This window comes from Sminthopsis crassicaudata, chromosome 5 (genome assembly GCF_048593235.1).
Source record: "Sminthopsis crassicaudata isolate SCR6 chromosome 5, ASM4859323v1, whole genome shotgun sequence".
Lineage (NCBI taxonomy): Eukaryota > Metazoa > Chordata > Mammalia > Dasyuromorphia > Dasyuridae > Sminthopsis > Sminthopsis crassicaudata.
Window position 1 is genome coordinate 267,927,093 of NC_133621.1, and position 23,272 is coordinate 267,950,364.

The 23,272-nt window shown below is 32.9% G+C and overlaps 1 protein-coding gene across 10 annotated transcripts in view; it reads right to left on the reverse strand.

The window, feature by feature from the left end:
* Positions 1 to 23,272, reverse strand: part of LOC141544613 (uncharacterized) — a 79,011-nt gene that overhangs the window by 5,717 nt on the left and 50,022 nt on the right. For 9 of the 10 annotated variants that reach the window (XM_074271006.1, XM_074271007.1, XM_074271005.1 and 6 more), the window contains exons 9-14: positions 17,773 to 17,869; positions 14,897 to 14,973; positions 9,073 to 9,981; positions 4,348 to 6,546; positions 2,856 to 2,999; positions 976 to 1,075 (exon numbers count right to left, since the gene is read on the reverse strand). In XM_074271006.1, coding sequence (XP_074127107.1) covers positions 9,259 to 9,981; positions 14,897 to 14,973; positions 17,773 to 17,869 — 897 coding nt within the window. In that variant the 3' untranslated portion in view covers positions 976 to 1,075; positions 2,856 to 2,999; positions 4,348 to 6,546; positions 9,073 to 9,258. The remainder of the gene's footprint in view (positions 1 to 975; positions 1,076 to 2,855; positions 3,000 to 4,347; positions 6,547 to 9,072; positions 9,982 to 14,896; positions 14,974 to 17,772; positions 17,870 to 23,272) is intronic. The other variant, XM_074271003.1, reaches the window with a different exon arrangement.

A 23,272-nucleotide genomic window follows, 5' to 3' on the forward strand; every position in this document is an offset into this window, starting at 1 on the left:
ATTTTGGTCACTTAGAGAAAGATTCTACAATTTTACTTATCATGTCAATTGCTTCTATGCTTTTCTATTATCAACCAAGGAAAATTCATAGATCTTATGCTGGCATTCAAAATGTATAATGCACATTAAATAATATAGCACATATAGAATTGAAATACAACTTCCCCAAACTTATTCTACAAACTTTTATTGATTGAGAAAATGAATCTCCAAAATTAAGTGATTTGTCTATACGCACAAAGCTACTCCTTGTACACTTTTAATAATTTACCTTTTCATATTTATTTCTTTTTGTTATATATTGTCCAGTAAAATTGGACTTTTCACTGTCATTTTTCTGCCTCTTTGCTCACAATTTCCATGTAAGAAATCTTTACTCCAATCCCCTAGACTCCTATGACTTACGGAATTCCTACATATCTTTTAAAATTTTACAAAACAAATGATACTTCCAATTTTTAATTTTTTTATACTTGATAGCTGATGTTCTTTCCCACTTTATACCTCACATAGCAATATGACTATACTCTTTATTTACTTGTTATTTTATCATTTAACTGTTAATTATTTGGGTATTTTAAAATTAGGTTTATCTGTATAAGCTCTATCCCCCTCATAGACTATACATTCACTAAGGACAAAGACTTTGTCTTATCTAAAATTTGCGTATTTGGCACACAGTATGCTTTTTGCACTGGAACACATAGTGAGCCCTCTTTGACTACTTCTATAGCTGAAAAATCATCACCCGGAAGTTGAAATAATAATCATTTTTAGCTTGGCAAAGTCTGCCAGAGATTAGATGCCAATACTAGAGCCTCCAAGAACACAAAGTCATCTCTATTCTACTATGGGTCAATGCAATAGAACCTGTGTTTTCTTCTTGGATATAAACTTTGGTTTTGTTGGTTATTTGGTTACTGTTGGTTACTGTTAAACACTGCTATCCACTGGAAAATTTAAAATGATTCTTACCCTTAATATGATTTGAGGGAGAAAAATTACAATCCACTGTATCTGTCTCAAGTGACTGAGTGAGGTCATCAAGTGTTTTTGCAGCCATCTCTCCTTTATCCTATAAAATACATAAAGGCAAAGTAATAAGTCGATGTAAAATTATTGTAAAATAAACAGAAATGATAACAATGACTAATATTTAGGTAGCAAGTTAAGCTTTTCACAGCAGTTATTTATTATGCATTATCTCACAGCATCCAAACAAAAATTTCATGACAAAATCACTACTCATAATTATTTTACAAAGGAGTAAACAGGCTATAAGAGATGTTAGGTTACTTGTCCAAAATCATACAATCAGCCAAGAGCCCAAGAACAGCTTCAAATTCAGGTCTTCTTGACTATTCACTAGGCCCCATACCTACCCAGAACCTGATTTAGCAACCTTATATAAATTAACGTAAATAGTTACAACATCTCTTATACTTAGCCAATATTCTTTATCTTACTTATGAAGGAAATGAAGGAAACTCCAGCAATATAATTAATCTTCTGGCATTAACAAAGGACACATTTCATATGAAGACTATTTCTAATGCTATCTTTTTTCAGAATAAATATTCCTGTTTCATAATGCAGAAAAAGATTCTTTTCTGTTGACTGAAAATTGCATTATTTTCTAAATTAATTTATATTTTAGCAGGATTTATAATACCTTATTATTTTTTATTTAATGTATTCTTTACAAGCCTAAAAGACAAATAATTTATTTCCACATAAATATAAACGGGAAATGTATTGTTGTTGTAAATATTTGATTTTAATATAGATTACTTCAAAATCATATGGTTTTCATGTTTCTAGTCAATCACATAAACCACAGACTATGACATTATTTTATCTCAGAGCCATAATTTATAATAAATACTGATCTTTTCCTCTTTTAAAAGTATTTTTCAATGTGATTTGGAAATTTTGTTTTTAAAAATGTTTGTTTTTAAGTTTCCCAAATCTTTTTTTTAACCTTCTACAATTGGGCATTAAGAAATCCATTATAATTATGTATAGTAAAATAACAAATTTCTGCCTTCCCTATGTCCAAAAAAAAAAAAAGTCCAGAAAGATGATCTCTTTTAGTGAAAACTATTGTAATAAAAGCAATAAAGCAGAACACTCTGCTGCATGCACAAGGAACTTAATATAGTTATTGGATGAATAACGACAGTTCATGTTCCCATAGCACAAGAACTTTGCTTACAACAATCCTGCTGATAACCCAGGTATTATCATCCCTATTTTACAAATGTGTGTGTGATATGTCCTAGATTCTACTGCTAACATTGGCCTTGTGGTGCAGTGGCAAGTGAAGTGAATCTGGAGTTCAAACCCCAGCTCTTCTTCTTTTTCACTGGTATCACTGAAAATAAACCACTTAGGAGCCCGGACTACATGATCCCGGCACTGCCTTCCAGTTCTCAACCCACTCTAGAACAGTGGGAGACAGGAGACTTGAGTCTTAAATCTTCTCACTCCGAGACTGGGATTATTACTAATGCTTGGGTATGTATGGTGAAAACTACTTTTTACAGACAAATGTCAATCCTGCTGTGTTCTGTTACCCCAAAGAGTAAATTGGAGTGTATATCACTGGGGCAGGTTCCCCATATCTGAGAAAAGGAGAATTTCAACCATCAAACAGTGGGAAGTAATGTGGCATGTATAAAAAAGGGGAGTTTGGGCCCACTAGCTTTCCTGGAATGCATAAGTCTCACGCACCAGAATACTCAGAAAGAACACAAACAGAAAAAAAAAAAAAAAATCAGGAAAACAGTTTTCTAGAAAGAGAAAAAGCACACATTGCTAATATTTTTCTATGAACTAGTCCAATAGTAGTTTACCTTAATTCATCAGAATCTGTCTCACTTAAGGTGCTGTCATCATGACTACAGAGTAGGATATCAGATGAGGAATTCATGTTTTCACAAGTCATACTAGAATCTTTGGAAATCCACTTCTCCTTTTCAGGCTTTTTTACATTTTTCCTATGCATGTCAGAGTTATTGCAGGAAAAAAAAATCCATCAGGGTATCTTTAAATTATTCTTTATAGAAAAATTTTCATAAAACAGTGAGGGAAATTTATTTTTGCTCTTTTAACACATACAACATTTTACTTCTAGAATAAACTTCCTTAACTAAGGTACTGATCATATCATTCCCCAGATCATAAACTTTTAATAGTCCCTCTCTGTTTGTAGTGCATTAAACTGCACTGTCTGCCTGTGAAGCTTCTTCATCTAAATCCAACAAAGATTCCCACATTCCTTCCCAGAAAACAAGGTTGTTTCCAATCACAGCTGTCTTCTCTAGTCTAGGAATAGATTCTGCTTATTTCTCATCCAACTTATTTTTTAACAGACAATGTTTTCCATTTGTTGCCTGTACTTGGACTAAAAAAGATCAGTCATGTAAATGCAGGTTGTTGTGATTAAACAATTTGTGTGCAAAATATCAGGAATTTATCAAGACAGGCTTCCTATAGAGACAAGGCCAGGAGAAAGTCTTAATTGATGATTGTAGGTTGAATTCTAAGAATTCATAGAATCCAGGAGGAGGGAAGTGACACTTTCCTTATACTATGCCCTGATCACAACTTGTTTGAAGAATATGTTCATTCCTGGGAGATATATTTTAGAAAAGACAATTAGCACTTAGAATAATTCCAGAGAAGAGAAATCAGGATGGTGAAGGAAAAAGACCTTGTTAAATAAAGGGCAACTGATGATGTTTACCATAAAGAAGAGAAGAGAAAGAACTGGGATGAAAGGAAGTAGTATATGTGCTCAAATATAAAATAAAACAATGTTTAATTGACCCTCCAAAGGCTTTCAATACTAGGCACAGGAAACACATTTGGGATCAATGTATGAAAAACAAAGAACACAAAAGCAACCCACTTCCAAACAACTAAAACTTATTTAAAAAGGAATGGACTGCCTATGGAATTAACACATTCCTTTCTCTCTCTCTCTCTCTCTCTCTCTCTCTCTCTCTCTCTCTCTCTCTCTCTCTCTCTCTCTCTCTCTCTCTCTCTCTCTCTCTCTCTCCCTCTCTCTCTCTCCCTCCCTCCCTCTCTCTCCCTCCCTCCCTCCCTCCCTCCCTCCCTCCCTCCCTCCCTCCCTCCCTCCCTCTCTCTCTCTCTCTCTCTCTCTCTCTCTCTCTCTCTCTCTCTCTCTCTGTGTATGTGTGTGTAGGTGTGTGTGACAGAGACAGAGAGACAGGGACAGAGAGACAAAGAGAGGGACAGAGAGATTGTACATGCTAGTTATAACTTTGAGCAAAGGTAGTAAGATTGTTCTTTATTTACCTCAAATGGACTTCACAAACCTACCTGTTGCTCTGTTCATGTAGCTTTTAGATAACTTCATCTTCCTACTCTGATAAAGTTTCAAAGAAGAAATTTAGTGGGAAAAAGCACATTTTGTAATCATTCTTGATATCCATTTTATTCCATCATGTAATTTTATTCTCAGATTTAACAACATTTAAAAAGAATGCTTGCTAGCAACTTACCCTCTTTTGATGCCCTTTTTGTCAAACTTTCCCAAAGAATAGTAATTTCTCTGGTGCTTTAGCAGCATTTCCTCTCTCCAACTGCTAAACACACACCCCAATGAGTTATTTTTACCCAATGGCAAGAAAAATTTTAAAAACAAAAATATTCACAGCAACCACTTTTTGTAGCAGCAAATAACTGGGAATGGCTAAGCAAATTGTGTTTTGTTGATGGATGCATGGTCATTGTGTATGGTTAGAAATCATACTTATATAAAAGCATAAGAATATTTATATGAATTAATGCAAAATGAAATAAGGACAACAGGACAACAATATAAATTTTGACTATAATAATGTTATTATTGAGGACAATAAAATAACTGCAATTTAATACTGTGAAATTATAATGTCAAAGCTTAGTCCAGATGAAAGGGTATCACCTCCTATTTATGCAGGGTGGAAGACTTTCAATATGGAACACTGCATGTAATAGTGATGTATTAATTAGGGATGTTTCACTAGAAGGCTAAGGAAAGAGATCTTGAAAAATGAAGCTGATATAAAAGTAATACAAGATGATTTTTAAGAAAGGAAACTTTCTCTCAATTGTCCATTGCTTTCCTGTGTCTTACTAATAAGTCTAATATGGTTTCACTAATCAAAGGAATAAAGTAGATAACTTTCTGTCTGCATGCAACTATGGTCACAATGTATGAATACTGGCATTGAAGCAGGGAAAGATGCCCTTTTTCAGTGTCTCCCAAATAAGTTATATATTGTTGTTTTCCTAATGTATCTAATTTGTTTTTATCTTAAACTTAATTGTTCAAGGAAAAGTTTTTTAAGGCTATTAAATTACTTTTCAATTTTATTTTCAATAAAAGTAAATCCAGGCTTAATTTTTCAAACACTCTCTACTTTCTAAATGTTAGTCCAGATCACTTCCACATTTCAGCTCTCCTAAATTGGAATTTTAGAGGTCTTCAAGTATGTACAGTCCCAAAATGAATTGTGAACCCTCTTTACTGTATTCCTGTGTCTCATCTTGTGGTGCTAAGACTTTGTTAGATGGGGCAGCAGGTAGTTGTTATTTGTTTTTTTCCTCTTCCTCAACCTGTCCAGTAGCCACATGAGCACTAGAAGGCCTTAAATGCTAGGTGAGCACTGCTCTCTACAACTCTGTCAATTCCCCCTTTTGATTCTTCCATCCTGAAAGGATATTAGCCTTTTTTCTCCTCAGGCCTGTCTTACAGAGTGATGTGTTGGTAAATAGATCTTTTTAATGAGTTGCATGTCTGCAATTAAAAGTGTGAGGTTCTTGAGATTCTAGGTTTTCTGAGTTTTTTGGTGGTATCCGCAGTGCTTGGCTCATGATAAGCACTTAAACGGGTTCATTCTTAGACATTTCTCTATTGATGGGAAACTTTTTAACATCTAAAAGAACCCAACTAATTTTTGGAGTAGCTGTAAGCCTATTCTCATATCTCATTAGCACTTATTATTTATACATTTGCAAACATTTGAAAATTCCCTTGCTTTGCTCCTTGCTATCCATATCTTTTTTTTCATCCTATTCTTTTGGAACCCCTCAAAGGTTATCTAACTCTTTTAATATACACTGATATAACAATTCCAAAATAAAAGAACATACTTACAGTAAGGAACAATATACATTCATGGGACCTTCATTCCTTTCTCAGCAAAAAACAAGTGGATGCAGAGTGAATCAGAATCTAGATTTTTAGAGCAAACTAAACATACCATGAATGTTAATATTTGATAATAAACATATTTTGAATATTTTGACAAACTTACCCCTTAAAAATTGGTGCCCAAGTGCTAAATTTTCCCTGGAGGAAATGCCCATTATGGGAATTTCTTCCCCAGGAAGTGTGTTTTCTTCATCTTTACCAAGCTGATGATTCTCCATTGAAAATATCTCATTAACGTTGCCATCTCTTCTGTTTTTAGTTAATTGATCATCTTTTCTCTCGAATGACTCCATTTCGTTGTGTTGATGCTTTTGCTCCACCTAAAAGGAAAGCTTAGTATCATTGCCACTTTATTCCTTATCTGCCTCTGTGAGAGAGATGTGTGTGTGTGTGTACATATATATGTACATATACACATATCTATTCTTTAATACATAATATTTCATATACGTATTTATATGCTAACTTAGGTACAAATACTAGATTTGTGATTTCTCTAGTACAAGGATCTACTTGAAGAGAAAATTCCCTCTACCAATTCCACCAATAACGAGAACATGGAGATGTTTATTGACTTGCCTATCTATGTCAGAAGTTGGACTTGAAAAAGGTCTTCTTGGCTCACTATCAAATATGCTATGCTAACTTTAATTTTTCTATTTTATTTTGAAATACACATTATCCTCAATAGATATTACCTTCATTTTTATATCATAGTCAAAAATGATGATACTTTTATAAGTTTTGTTAGAAAGCAGAAAAATTGGTTCATTTTTCAAAATGATAGCTTAATTATCACCTCATTTTGTTTTCTCATCCTATTTTCACATGCTTCTCTCATTTCTCTCCTTTAACAAGCAGACAGGGATAAAGAGATAAAATAGCTGACTTATTTTTGGCCTTTTTTACCATGTCCCTATGACGAACAAATAGACCCAGTTCATTTTTAACTATAGGATGATTGTTTCCAATCCCATTTCTCATTTCTTTTTCCTTATTGTCAAGTTCAAAAAAGTACTACAAAAAACAAAAACAAAAAATACCCTAAAATTAGTCATTGAAATATTGGGTTAAAAACACAGGAAATTGAGGAGAGTGAGATTTAGGCAATGTGACTGCTACATTATGGAATATCAGTGCTATTCCCTGTGCAGGTGCACTGAATCACAATCTTTTTAGGAAAGAAAAAAAATTAGGAAAAAACAAAACAAAACAAAAAAACAACCTTAGTCTAATGCTCTCATTTTGTTGATGAGGAATCTGAAGCACAGATACATTAAGTAATTTGGTCAAAGTCATGATAATAAACTAATAGCAGAATCTAGTATTTCTGGGTATAGGCCCCACATTTGATTCAGAATGAATTTGCATTATTTAGTACTTTGTAGAGAGATAGACAGTTGTAGATTGATAGATTTCAGAGTTAGCATTGAGTTTCTCATCAGAAGTTTTAAGCTTAAATACCAAATTGAGATTCTATTTCCTTGTTTGTAAAGATGTCCCAGCACTTTATAGGAATAGAAATGAAGATCAAATGGGAATACTTTGTAATGAGAGTTATACTCTCATGATGTTTGGACAGGACCTTTAAGATCATCAATGGGAGTGACTCCAAGTGAGGAAACTCCCTCCATAAAGTCAGGTCAGCCTCTGCTTCTAGTAGCAGTTGCCTGGTAAAATCAATAGACTTGCCCAAGATAACATAACACATTAGAAGCAGCACTTGAATCTAAGTCTAACTGAATGAGTTTGGCTCTCTCTCCACTATCCTCTCTTTTATCTTCAGTTATTATTGTGAAAGGATAATGATAATTATAAGATAGACACATAACAGTACATATGAACCAAGAGACTCTGGCCATGTAGTCTAACTTCTCTAAGCCTAACTCTTCCTCAGTGATAAGATAAGGGGATTTGACTCCATGACTGTCAATGTTCCAAAAAATAAAACTCAATGAATGAACTATACTAATTTAATAGTATCTAAAGCCAGTCTCTTGCACAACCATATCACAAGTCAGTGTTTTGCTATTGTTTTGCTATCTTTTCTTCTAGTTTACATTATTTCTAAGTGCTAAAATGACAGGTACCTATAGCAAATTAAAATATATTTTGAAAAAGCAAGTCAATGCAAGAAGAGGAGCACTAAACTTGAAGAGAGAAAATCTAGGTTTAAGTTTCAATTCTGTAATTTATTAGTGGTGGAATAGAGAAATAGTAAATTGATGACTGATATTAAATGATTAATTAGCAAAATTGTGTTTCATTTTGTTTTGAAACACAAAAAGTCATGATTTTAGTTATATGAGTAAAGGTAAATAAGCAGATTGTCATAAATGTATTAATTTAGTCAGATGAATTTTTTAGAAATTTCCAAAGTTTGGCTTATGTTTTCAGTATTTTAAGTCACAACACATTACATTTGGTTAAGAAAATAAAAATGACCATAGAAAGCAAAATTCTTTCAAATGTCATATATTACAAGGATTTGCATAAAAGAAAATCTGAGTTCTTTATATGTCTTTTAGTTTGTGTTCTAATTATCTTTAGGCTTATCCTAGTTCTTTTGGTTACCTAGTCTAATATTTCAATTTGTATGTCTGATTTAGAAAATTCATTGGTTACATGCCAAATATTTTGGAAATTGATGGAGTAATTTAGATGACCAAAATAAAAACTGTAAAAAAGATTTTCTGGATAATTTTCTTAATGCAACTTTCAATGTAAATTGTACAAATAGCAAGCATGTGAACATAGCATTTTCATCATATGAAAAATCAATTGCACGGGAGGATTGATGAAGATGAAAAATAAATAGAATATAGAGTGTCAAAAGGTGAATCTACCTCTTTTTCTGATGGTATTTTTTCTTTATCCAATGTCAGGGACTCTGCTTGCAACATTCCTAAATCATTTGTTAATCTTTGTGAATCTTGCTTTAATTTTTTATCCAGGTGCATTTTTGAGATTTTGTCCCCATCTGGAAGGGAGTATCTCCAATGCCTTAGCTCACTGGTAGAGTTACTGGCATTTTAATCACTATCCTCAAATGATATTTCTATATGTTTGGTTTTCTTCTTACATTTTCTTGCAATATAAAGTTCAGGCTTTTTTTCTTGGCTGATTGCATCTTCCTTCATTTCATTTGAGCCCGCTCTTTTTATATTTTCTTCATTATAAGCAAAATCTTCTTCATATATATTAGAAGTACATTCAACTTCTGTGTGAATATCATTCTTAGGCTTTGGGGTGCCAAGAATGTTTTCTTGCAAAGTGCTCTGTAAATTCTGGAAAACAACATTTTCCAAATCATGCTCTCTTCCTTCAGGAAATGACGGATGAAGTCCTGCAGGGAGAGGGCCTTGATATGTCTCCTTTTCCTCAGAGTCACTTAAGGTATTTGCCAAAGTAGATGTAGCTACCTCTCCAAACTCATCTTTTTGGAGTTTCTCTTGAGTGTCATCAGCAATTTGGAACTTTTTCTCAATTTCACCATGCACCTGTGTTAACTTAGTTTTCTTGATTCTAAATTTATTTTTAAATTTCATTTTTTTCTCTTTGTCCCTCATTTTTTCAGGATTTTCTGTGCAATTTGTATCTGCATCTAAATGTATGTCCTTAACATTAGATTTCTTATTGAATTTTGCTTGTGGAGATCTTCTTTTCCAATTCAAAAATGGGAAACAAAGACACTGAAATCGTTTCCTAGATGCTGTTTGTTCTGGTATGCTGGTTGTTTCCAAAGTAACTTTATCCTGGGGTAATGAAATAAGGACAAAGAACAATTAGAACTCAAACAAATAATAGTTAAACTTAATCTTTTAATCTTAGTGTTTTACATAATCACAAATCATCTATGTTTCAAAAGAATGTTAGAAAAAATTAAATTTTCTCTAAATGAAAGAAAAAAATGAAATTTTAAAGTAAGTTTTAGCTAGGATATTTTGTATTAGGTTAATATTATACTTGTATTGCATACTATGCATACTATATTCCCAAAAAAACAAATAGGAAAATTTCTCATTTCATATTTTAATAGTTTTTCCTGCTCTAAAAGGACAATTTTTTAATCAAAAATAGATTGTAAAGAGATTTTGTTTTTAACTGATAAATTTAAATGATAAATTTTGAAATAATAATACAGATATGTTCTGCCTAATCTGCTTAGCCAAAAAAAAAAAAGTAAAATATAAGGTTGAAATGGGATAAAAAATTAGAGAGATATTTTTAACTAGTAAATTTTTTCACCACATTTATGTGTTTCTCTATTATTCATTTTGTAATTTCTTTGAATTAAAGTTCAAATAAAAGTGTAAAAATAGCAAATGTAAATTATGACGTAAGTGTGAGGAAAACTAGAATGTGATTTAAAGGAAACTTATTTTCAAAAATATATACCTATATAGATTGTCCCCTTCTGAGTTCAGTTCGAGTCCATATAATCTCTCTTTTTTAAAAATTAGAGGATAAGACTGGGCAAGAGAAAACAAATGCTTTTTGCATATAATTAAAGAATAAGAGATAAGAAATGATTACAAAATGATAACTTAGGGACATTAATAGAATTATTCGGCCATGGAGTATTAAGTAACTATTTCAAAATAGTCAAAATGTGATTCCCTGACCCAGTATAATCATTCAAATGTTCAAATGAGTTGGGATTATAATTCTATAATTAAATGGGACAAACCACAATATCCATGCCTACCTACAGATATTTTGGAATAAATTGTTTTTAGAATCACATCATTTACAAATAACAGTCAACTTTTTTTTTTCTTGTTCAGTCATGTCTGACTTTTTTCAAGACCTACAAACAGCTTCTTCCGTATCTAAAGACCCACTGAATTCTATTAATTGCTAACCCTGGCCAAAACAATCCAGGAGCCTGGGACTCCGCACACCTTCAAGATCATAAAAAGGAAATCCTGGAGTCCACTCTTGGCAGGAGCCCTAAAACATGGTGTCCTTACACTGGCCATGTAAGAGTTCCTGTCTACCCAGGGACCAGCTCTGGCCCTGGCATCTTTCTACCTTTACCCTTACTTCCAAACCCCTACAATACACCTTTTTTTTTTTTTATCAATCTAGGTTTTCGGGTCTGTAAATTCCTTTACAGCGACTCTGCGCCATCACTAGACTGCATTGAACTATGTATCCTTGCACCAAACCCAAAGGGGTTCCCCTTCCCTAACTCTCATCAAATCTTCCTGACTCCAGATCTGAATCTCTATCTCCTATGCCACTTAGTTGTTGACAAATATGTAGAATATATTTATACTTTAAATTGCATTGAATGTCATTTCTCCAAAATTAGACATTTATTAACTCCTACTTGAATTGAGATGGCAAAATCTTATTGGGCTGATTTTCATTATATCCCAAACAAACAGATTCAGCAAGAAAACAAAAGCACTACAACTGCATAAGAATATCATCCACAATATCCCTAAATAGTTGACAGTGAGCTTCCAGCTAGAGACATTAATTGTTGGGGTCCATATTGCCTTCTAAAGCAGTTATGTTTTTTGTTGCTCTATCCATGATGGAGAATCTGTTATTTCCTTTAATGAACACAGATCAAGTAATAGAATCTTTTCATGTAAAACTAAGGGCTGAAGTATAGACCTCAATGATAACTATTTTCTGTTCTATATCATGGCTATTCCTGTAGCTGAAACCTATGGATTTTAAGAAGATATTCAATTCACTGATTTGTTGATGAGTGTGCTAGTATTTGGGCAATACTCAGATTAAAATTCAATAATTAATTCACGAGGATGTTATCCGATCTGAATTGTTGATTTTTAAGAAATCACATTGGAACAGTCATTTCAATTCTTGTTTCTAGGCAGAGAAATAATGATTCAAAAATATGATTGAAATGTATTGTCTAGAAAAGATTGTGAAAAGGTTGTGAACTGGAATCTCGTTGTAGAAAGATGGTGTTGGGAAGGTAAAGCTGTGTGACCTGCTTTGTTTTTCAAGCCTCTCTTGTCTCTTGATTGTGCAGGTTGTTCTAACAAAATGAACATGATAAAAAGACTATTGAGAGCAGATTCTATCTTGCAAAAAGCATCTGAAACCTGGACTTTAGAACTCTTCTGATTTCAGTTAAAGAAGATATTACTAGTTAGTGAGACTAAAGCATGACACATCCTGAGTCTATTCCCCACTGAGCTCAAGTAATGTGGTTAGGGTTAGCACCAAAAAAAACCCTTCAGCTAATTTGCACATTGAACTGAAAAATCTTTGCCTAAAATCTTTGAGTAATTACAGTTTACCAGGGAGTTGTCATGGTATTAGGAAAGGTTAACGTTGTTATGAATTCCTTGGAAGTTCCAGCATGAGTAATAAATAGTTCCTGCATATTTCCCATAAGAAAATCCAAAGATGAATAATTAAGAATTCATATGTGTTCAATAGAACAAAATATACTAGATATCTCAGAAGTTTCACTTTAAAAAAAATTCTCATCATTCTAAAGATAGAAGACTAGATCCAAGGAATGTCAAAACCCAGTGTGCCTGGATTTCAACAAGTATTTCAAAAAGTTTCTCACAAGATCTTTGTGGCCTAGGAGAAAAATGTGGACTGTATTAAAGAAAAATTTGGTAGATTAGGAGTAGTTTCACTGGGTGGATTTAAACAACACCAATTTTCCTGGAGGGCAAAGGGTAGCTTTACCTCCAGGGCTTTCTCTATCCAACACTTTACACTGATAATCAGGATGAAGTAATAGATCTAATGCTTATTAGCAGAATTGTCAATGGAATGGGATTGATAGAGGATATAGAAGAAATAAATCAAAGAACTGAGATTCCAATGGATCTTTATAGATTAGAACAAGGAGATAGTGCTAACAAGGAATATCTCAAAGGGGACAAATTAAAATACTGGAATTATATTTTTAAAAATCAGCTGCATATGTATACAATGGGGCAAAACAGTTTTTCATAAAAATTCTCAAAGACCAAGAAATATTTGTTAGTGGGTCATAAGTTTAATATGATGAGGGTATCAAAAGGGATTATATGATCTTTGCAGCAAAAGTGACGGGCCTTATTCTATCTTCATAATTCCACATTATTATGTTTAGGTAGGACACTGGAAAAGTGCAGTCCAGAGGAACTAAAAGAGTCATTAGAAATCAACCACGATTTATATCATAGGACAGTCTGGTAATTAAGTAGGGGTGTCTAGTTTTCAAAAAAGACAATTTAAAAGATGCCAGGAATCGAGAAAGAGCTATCAATCTGTCAATCCTTTCCGTGTCCTGGGCCAGGTGAGGTTTCCCGTGATGTCATCAAAAAACTAGGGAATTTCTTCAACTTCATTCTTTAACTCAGAACCATTAGCCCTGGCTGCACATTATAGAAAGCTGTAATTTAGCTCACTATAAGAAAACATCCCAAACTATCAGAGCTGTTCAATATACAATGGGCTGATTTACTTGGGGAGTAACTTTTCAATCACATCAAATTTTCTACTTTTTTGGGGGGATTCTGCAGACAGGATTTGTTAATTCTGACAAAGATAAACTAGATTCACTTTGATCATCAATGCTAAGATATTATTATGATGGCACCTTCAATGCCATACATTGACATTTTTATATATTGATGGAATGTAGTATATTTTTTCGAACGAGACATACATTTCCAGATATTGATATTCCAGGTTATCCTGCCATCAGTGACAAAAATGTTAGCTTGCCTAACAAAAAAATCAGAACATATTTTTTAAAATGTGCTCTTTCACATGCTTCCAGATCTATGGTATTTCTGTTATCATAATTATTTTGCTGAATAAAGGGAAAACAATGAAATAATCAAGTAGTTTAACTAACTTCTTTATCATTTAAGAAATGTTCAAAATTGCAGTATCTTTGGATTACTCTTTTTCTTCTATTATTACCTAGCTAGGGTTGGAGTTTTGCTGTTGGTCCCTATACCCACAAAGAACATTTCAACTCCTAAAAAAAAGACAAAAATACATTTTAAAGTACACTAAGTTCTGAAAATCACTTCCAGTAAAATTAGTATGAAAGACACTTTTACTAAAATAAAATATCAGAAATTACAGTATCTATTGTTGTATAACAAATGGTCAGTAGAATGATTTTACAGAGGCCTGAGGAGAATTACATGATGATGCTCAGAGAAATAAACAGAATTAGGAAATCATCATGCATGGCAACAAGAAGAATATACGATGATCAATTCTGATAGATGTGCCTATTTCCAACCATGAGATGATTCAGATCCATTCCAATAATCTTGTGATGAAGAGAGCCATCTACACCCAGAAAGAGGACTGTGTAAACTGAGAATGGACCACAACATATCATTTTCACTCTTTCTGTTGTTTGCTTGTATTTTGTTTCCTTTGTCAATTATGTTTTTCCTTTTTCAATTGATTTTTCTTGTGCAGCAAGATATTTATATAAATATGTATACATATATTGGAATTAACACATATTTTAACATATTTAACATGTATTGGATTACCTGCCATCTATGGAAAATGATGAAGAGAAGAAAGGGAAAATTTGGAACACAAGATTTTGCAAGGATCAATGTTGAAAAATTACTCATGCATATGGTCTATAAATAAGAAGCTTTAATAAAAATCTGTAAAAAAGGAAAATTTAACATCACTTTTCCATACCTGTTCCTGGTCACTTTTATCAAAAATGTCCTGGCTTCCATCTGGTGGTCCTTTACATTTCAATTCTCGTTTCAAGTCTAAGTAACATTTAAGTGAAAATTTATTTTATTTAGAATTATTTTTCTTATATGAATGAAATCCTCTCCTTATTAACAGTAATGGCAGTTGTGACAGATAATGATTTTATCTATTGTAATCTATGTTCAGATAAGTCATAAAATATCAGAAATTTCTACCTTATTAATTAATTAATTTGATTATTTTGCTATTTCAATCTACTGCTAGATTTTAAGCTTTTTATGAGATGCTCATTTTAAAACCTTTCAGTTTTGTAAGTAATTTTTAAAAAAGCATCACTGGTCTAATTCTGCAATTATTAATTCAATGTTATTACCATGTAAAATTCCCCTCAACTTATATAAATTAACATTCATGAAAAACCAAGCTATTTACAGAGATATTGATAATACATCTCAGAAAATAAAATTTAAAACTTTGAATATCTTTTATTTTATGATAAAAATTAGTTTATCATACATCAGTCCAAAACATCTTAACAAATTTTGTACTACCATAAACTATATAAAGTTAGGCTTAGTATATATCGGTCTACTCGGCACTAAGAAACTGAAGGAGGGTTAGAACGTTGACAATGGAAACAAATGCTTCCATAACAGCATGAAACAGATTTAATTAGTAATATAACCATTTTAACTAACTTGCTTATTAATATTTTTGCTCATAAAACTAGGCTAAAAAAGTCATTAATTTTCCTCTTTCTAAATACATAATAGACAAATTGCCTGATACATTTCTACCCTTATTGTTTTGTTTTGTTTCCTTCATTCATGGATGCACCATTTTCTGATTGGGGAAGACAGTGTTTCAGTGACTATGGACAGGTGGACAGGAGAGACTGATAGCATATGTGCTGCTAGAAGTGACCCATATTTCTTCCTATGTGTATACTCTGTGTGGGCGCCATTGCAAGTCTGACAGTTCAGTGATGATGTTATTTTTTTTTACCTCAGAAATTAATGAAGTAGACAATATATAACTCATACTCATTGGATAGGAGAAGTCACCTTCTGTCCATCAGTTTCTAGAATATCTGGAACAATGAACTCATTTGATCCATAGTTCCCTTTATGAAAAGTTCGGAAAAACAAAAGGGTATTGTATCTAATTTGAATAAGCCTTACAATGGATGACAGTGTCATGTACATAATAGTAGGTACTTTGTAACTTTAGTCTATCGTGTTTTTGTTTTTGTTTTTTGCTGAGGCAATGGAGGTGACTTGCCCAGGGTTGCACAGCTAGGAAGTTGAAGTGTCTGAGACAGATTTGAACTCAGGTCCTCCTGGCTTCAGAGCTAGTGCTCTATCCACTATACCAACAAGCTGCCCCAGTTGATCATGTGTACAATGAATATGCCTTTAAAAGAAACCAACAAATTGAGATATTGGGAAATAATTATCAAGAAGACTAGTAAACTCCAGAAAAACTTTATGGAGTTTGCACATGACAAAGTTTCTGAAAAGGGAGATTTCACCAGATGGCCTGAAAGGACACAGGGCAGGACAATATGTAGGAAAATGATGAAAATAGTTTGGATGAAAAAGAGGGAACACAAACAGGACGAAGTAGGGCTGAAAAGGTGAGAGTCTTCCTGTCCAGGGCTTTAGGGGCCCCTATTTCTGCATCTGCTAAATTATTAGTGGCAAGTGATTTCCCTCTCCCCTTCCCCAGTTATGTGAAAACTTTTCTTTTTCAGTTTGTATTTTCCGTTCACCTCATTTTAACATTCTTAAACTATTGTTACTAGACTCTAAGGTTCAGCAAAGTAGGCCAACAAAGAACTCTCAAGGACATCTGGAGCTCCTCCTATTCAGTGTGAAAGGAAAGGAGTCTTTGGTTGCTCTCTCCCCACCCTGGTTCCAAAACAGCATCTTCCCCTATCTATTTCTCACTTCCTATTGCCTGCTCTTTTTTTCACCCTTTCTCACTTACTAACATTTATTGACATTATGCTAGAGTACAAAAGTCTGAACAGAAACAGAATAATCTAGCAACTTCTGAAGGTTTTTAAAAATGAATTTTTATGACAAGTATCTTCAGGTTACACTTTACAGGAAGTAAATAAATTAAAGACTTCAGCATCTGGGGGTGAGAGACATCAATGAAGTTAGAGAGGCAGGCCTGCAATGAGGAAGGTTTCAGCCCAAGTTCCACCTCTGAAACACACTGGTTGTGTGACTATGAACAAACTTTCAGTGCTCTAGGCAATTCTCTGAGGCTTTGTTTCAATGAAGTTTAAGGTCTAGTCTCTATCACCAAAAAACAAATAAAGAAAGAAATAAATGATGTGACATGACCTCATATCATAGAAGTTGTCATCTGTATAACTAACCAATTCAGCTGAAAAGTAACTCATTCAGTTTGCTAAAACTAAGCACATTGCAAAGGCTGGAGGAATATTAGCAGAGACACTTCCTAGAGCCAATTAGTCACTCCACATCATGTATAGCTTATTTCTTTGTCCATTAACCTCTTGCCTTCAACAATATTGATTATAGTACTGTGAGTAGCAGTGGGACAACATGCAATTTCTTATCTTCTATCTATTTGATGATACTTTACTCCAGCCCCAACATTCTATCCCCTATTTTTCCAGCTCTCACATACATTATATTTTTGGTTGCTGAGGCAATTGGGGTTAAGTGATACTCAACTAGGAAGTGTTAAGTGCATGAAAATAGATTTGAACTCAGGTCATCCTGAATTCAGGGCTGGTGCTCTATCCACTGCCTAACCTATCTGCCCCTTCTTTTTCCTTTTTTAATTGAAACCCCACTTTCTACACAATATAAACTTACCTTCATGTTGTCCCAAAGAAATAACGTCTTGTATATTTTGACTTGTAGATGCAAATATATGTTCTGAAGATCTTTCCAAGACACTTTCAAAAGAACACTGATAAAATGAAAACATCAACAAAATTGTTAACAAGTCCACTGATTAAAGTACTCCTAAATGTTTTCTACAATTAAATTGTGAAGAATTTCCACCTAGAGAGAAGGATCTATAGAAAACACAATATTTTTACAACATTTTCTTCAAAAGAACCGTTTCATGCTTACACTTTTCATGATTATTTTCTATCTTTTTTTTTTCTTTAGAGGAGATAACTCTGAGTTTTCATACAGAAATGGTTGAACTTGTAAGGAAGGATAAAATTCTAACTCAGGATATCATTATGATTGTCATTACATAATACATAAAATAATATTTTTCACATGCTAAATATATGTGAGAAGAAAATGTTTTTGTACATAATCCCTCTTAAATAGTGGCCTATTTAATAGAGGCCTAAGCTTGGAATCAGGAAGATTGCTCTTTATGAATTAAATTCTGGCCTCAGACACTAGCTGTATGCCCCTGGACAATTCATTGAATCTCATTTGTCTCAATTCCTTACTAAGAAGGAAATGCCAAACTATTTCTATTCCTTTGACAAGAAAATACTAAATGTGCTCTTGAAGAGCCAGACACAAATAAAATGATTAAATGACAACAAAGCCTTGGCCAGTCCAATTTGATCTATGTTTGACCTATCTATCCATCTATCCATTCATTTATCGATCTATCTATCTATATATGTATGTATGTCTGAAATGTGTATATGTATCTAAAACATATACACACTGATATATATTATACACTTATTCCAATATATATACATGTCTACTATAAATATATATATATATATAGAATTATATATATATATATATATACATTAATACAAAAATACATACAAAGAAAAACAAACAAAAGACAAAATGTTTTAAAAAGTATATAAAAAAGATGAGAATATGTCTTATATAAATTTGCCAGTGGCATTTCTCTAATCATCACAGAAACAGAAAATTTAACTTAACCACAATGCAGATCTATTATACTATATAATTCATTGTTACTAGTTGGGTATTCAATATCCAACTCTACCCCTCTCTCATACTTAGATTAGGAGTTTTTCTCTTGGTTTAATTTCTTGTTCTCATGCTTGATGTTTTTTTTTTTTCCTTGTTTTTGCTGATGCAATTGGGGTTAAGTGACTTGCCCAGGGTCACACAGCTAAAATGTGTTAAATGTCTGAGATCACATTTGACTTCAGGGCTGGTGCTCTATCCACTGTTCCACCTAGCTGCCCCTCTGCTTGCTTGCTTTAATTCACTTAAGGACCCTCCAAATCATGAGGTTGTTTTTTATTTTTTTTTAATTTCTCAAGTGGTATCTGATACAAAAAACTGTCTCCTTTCTTCATTTTACATACATTCGTAAGCACAGGCATATTTGTTTTCTTGTTTTCATATTTTATGCTTCTATCTTTGGTTATTTCCAACATAAAGCTGAGAGCTAATCCATTTAACTGTTCTTGTTGCAAAAGAGACTGTGCTGTAATTCAGATTTCTGACACTCATTTGCCAGAAGAAATGGAAACCATCTGACTTTTCTCAAATTCCTAAAATTTAAGCAATCTATGAGATAATTCCATTGAAATGTTTCCCGACAACACATTAAAAAGTTGTCAGCTTGTAATCATATAAGCCCCCCAAAACTTTGCAACTTCTTCATTTCTATTTATGATACTTATATTTTACAGGTACTTAGCCTTTAAAAAACTCAGTTATGGCCTTTTCTCTCTGCAACCCAATAATGGGTACATACTGCTGAATCTTTCTCTAAAATGAACAAGTTATTGTTTAACATTTCATATTTCCACAACCACTCCATTTTGTTTTATTTTATCATCTTGCATCCTACTGAAATGACTTTTTGGCCTATAATGTATATCTGTTCCAGGTAATCTTTCAGTCTGATTTCAATGTTTTTTAAAAATATGTTTCAATATGTTATTATACTCTATATGAAAAGACAGTGACTCCCAAGACTCTCTCTTTTATAGAAAATAATTTATGTTCCCATTACAGGTCCTCTATTATAGCTAAATGTCAAGACTTACATTACTTGGAAACATCCCTATCTTTTGCCTATCCTCTCTCCTAGAAGTTTTCCTCCTTCTTTTAAGCCAATCAAGTTTTGACCTTATTATTAAGGCCTAAGTATTACCTCTTGTCTTTCCTGATTAAGCACAATTAATTATGTCATTTCTTTTGTATTGGACTCAGCAGTAGTATGTACAATTTGAAAAGAAAAAATATAGCTATATATAATATGTACACACTGGGGCAAAATTGTTTTTCTTAGAATGTCTTGTGACAAAGACCTACATGTATTAGTTATTGTGCTATAAGTTTAAAACGATGTGACTTTCAAAAAGGCAAAAGTAGGACAGCATTCTTACTGAGACAAGATAGGCTTATACCCTGTCTTGGTAAAATCACATATTTATTACGGTACTTAGGACAATGGAAATTTGCAAGTTAGAGGACCCTTAAAGACTTTAGAAGTCATCCATGACTTCTACTCGATAGAAAAAATACATATTTAAAACAGAAGTCTTGTACTATGTGTGTGTGTGTGTGTGTGTGTGTGTGTGTGTGTGTGTGTGTGAGGTGTGTGTGTTATAGGTCTCTTTTAGTTTTGTAAACTTATGGAACACTATTCAAAGAAATATTTTTAGGTTTATAAAATAAAAAACACAAGTTTATATAGGAAATGGATTAAAAATTAGAAAATCATTCATCCATTCCAATTGCTACCACCACAAATTTATGATATATAACTGGACCCTTAAGGGAACCCTATGATACCTTCCTTATCAAGTGACTATCCCAATCCCCACAGCAGCTCTTCCACAACTTTTCATCCTCTCTCAAATTTTCCATGGTTTCTTTCTTGCCCACACTTTGAAATGAGAAATTTGCTTCAAATTTTACTAAAAAAAATGAGGCTGTTTGAAATGAGCTCCCTCACCTCTTCTCTTCCACATCTCCTATCTCTCAGATGCCTTCTGCCAATATCTCCTTCATTCCTACCTTGCATGATGAAGTAGGCTTACTCCTTACCAAGCTTGAGCTTTAAAACTTATTCAGGTGACCCTGTGCCATCCCATCTCCTCCAACAGATTTCCCCCCTCACTCATGCCAACTCTATTATTTATTTTTAATTTCTGTAATCTATTCCATATCCCTTACAAACATGTCCATTTTGCCAACATGCTGAAAATCCTCTCTAGACATTTTAATCCCTGTTATCATCCTTTCTTTTTTTTTTTTTTTTTTGTAGTGCCCTAAGCCACAACCGTATTGTACTGCCTTTTTACTGCAAGCAGCCAGAAATGTAAGCAAGTAACAGACAGAATGGAAGTAGACTTTTCAAAATGTCTTAAAACAAGGGACCATGAAATTGGAACCCAATGTTTACAAAATAAAGAAATATGGGTCACAAACCCCAAAATACCTACCAAAAATATGGACATGTGAACAAAAATCGTGGTTAGAGCACTGAAGCTGCATTCACAAAGATCTGAGTTCAATTTCAATTTCTCTCTCAAACATTTACTAGCTGTGTGACCCTGCAGTAATCCTAATTAACAGCTATTTGTTTCAGTTTCCTCATTTGTCAAATGGTAATGATAATAGTATTTACATCTGAGGATTGTTGTGTGAATCAAATGTAATGTGCTGAGTATAATATCTACCATGGGAAAAGTACTATATAAATATTTATTATTTATCAATGATATATAACCCATTACTAATCCAACAAATTTACTAAGGAAAAAAAAAACATCATTAAGTCATATTTTTATATGTAAGTTACTCTACTAGATTCAATGGGAGAGTCTAAAAAAAACCCAGATTTTTTTTGCCCAAGGAAAAATGTGGTATCAATAGACCTCAAAAGAGGGGGAGAGCTTGCTTCCATAGAGGAAGAGATAAAATAGTATAAAGGAAGATAAAACTACAGTTTACAAAGGCAACAGGTAAATGGTGGAGAAATACATTTTGAGAAGAAACTCTAAAGTCTTGAAGATTAGAAAATACAAGGCATAGGCAGAGAACAAAATTTCTATAGTACTTAGAATTTCTTTAGGCAAGTAGTGAAAGGTAAGGTCAATAAGTACACTACAATAAACTCTACTAATAATAATGACTTATTTTTTGGTGAGGCAATTGGGTTTAAGTGACTTGCCCAAGGTTACACAGCTATTACATGATAAGTGTCTGATATTACATTTGAATCAGGTCCTCCTTGTTGCAAAACCACTGCCCTTACCACTTATCCAACTAGTTGATCCTATTAACTTAAATATTTAAAATTAAAACCTATAATAAAACAATAAGATTTTTGATCCACCATGCAGGATCCATGTTATCAAACATAATAAGTACTGCAGACAAAAATCAATAAGTCTGATTATATAGAGATCTGTGTAACAAACAAATAAACAAACAAACAAAAACGTGCTTTTGAAACTAAAAGAATAGAAAAAGGTTGGAAAATATTTCAAATCTCTATATAAACTAAGTTAGATAATAACAATATGTAAGATATACATTCAACTCTCAATATGCATATATTTTAACTTTTGCAAATTCAAGTATTTGTGAGATTAAGTCAGTAACCTCATGTTCACTTTCATGATAACAACCTGCATGCAAAGTAGAGATGAAAAATGAAAGCCACAATGCTGCAAATTTGTGGAGCAGCTGATATGTATTATTCCCTTCATTAGTCTTATTCATCTTATTTTTATAGATTAAAGAAGTCTGTGCATTCCATTGCCTATGAAAATTTACATGTCTGGACTTAAAACTCAAAGATCTATTATAATTATGCTCCCAAAATCTAATGCAACACTCAAGGGGTCCTCTAAATAAGAACATTACAGAAATATATCTCATTACAACAAAGAATATTGAAGAAAGTAGATTAGGACACATTGAAATGAGATTTCTTTTTTTTTTTTTAAGACAAATTCTAAACACAGACTGTATAAACAATACCTTAATAAAACTGTAATCAATCTTAGTGTCACAAGATTACATAACTTAGAAAAAAATCCTTTTTAAGCAGTTATAATATAAATATATGCCTATACATGTGTATGTATATATATATATATATATGTGTGTGTGTGTGTGTGTGTGTGTGTGTCAGACACAGTGTACAATGGTGTGAATATGAATACAAGTAAAAGGAAAGGCAGCCTTCCCCTCAAGGAGCTTAAATTCTAATGAGTAAAAGGAAGCTGGAAAAAGGTCAAGGACAAAGGATTCATCTGGGAACATGTCAGAAAATTACTTCAACAGTATTTCTAGGTTAGAAATAATATGGTCAATCATTCCTAGGTAAAGATGAACTTTGGTTTGGTGGTCATTGGAATTGAATGCCCTCTTTCCCATTTCC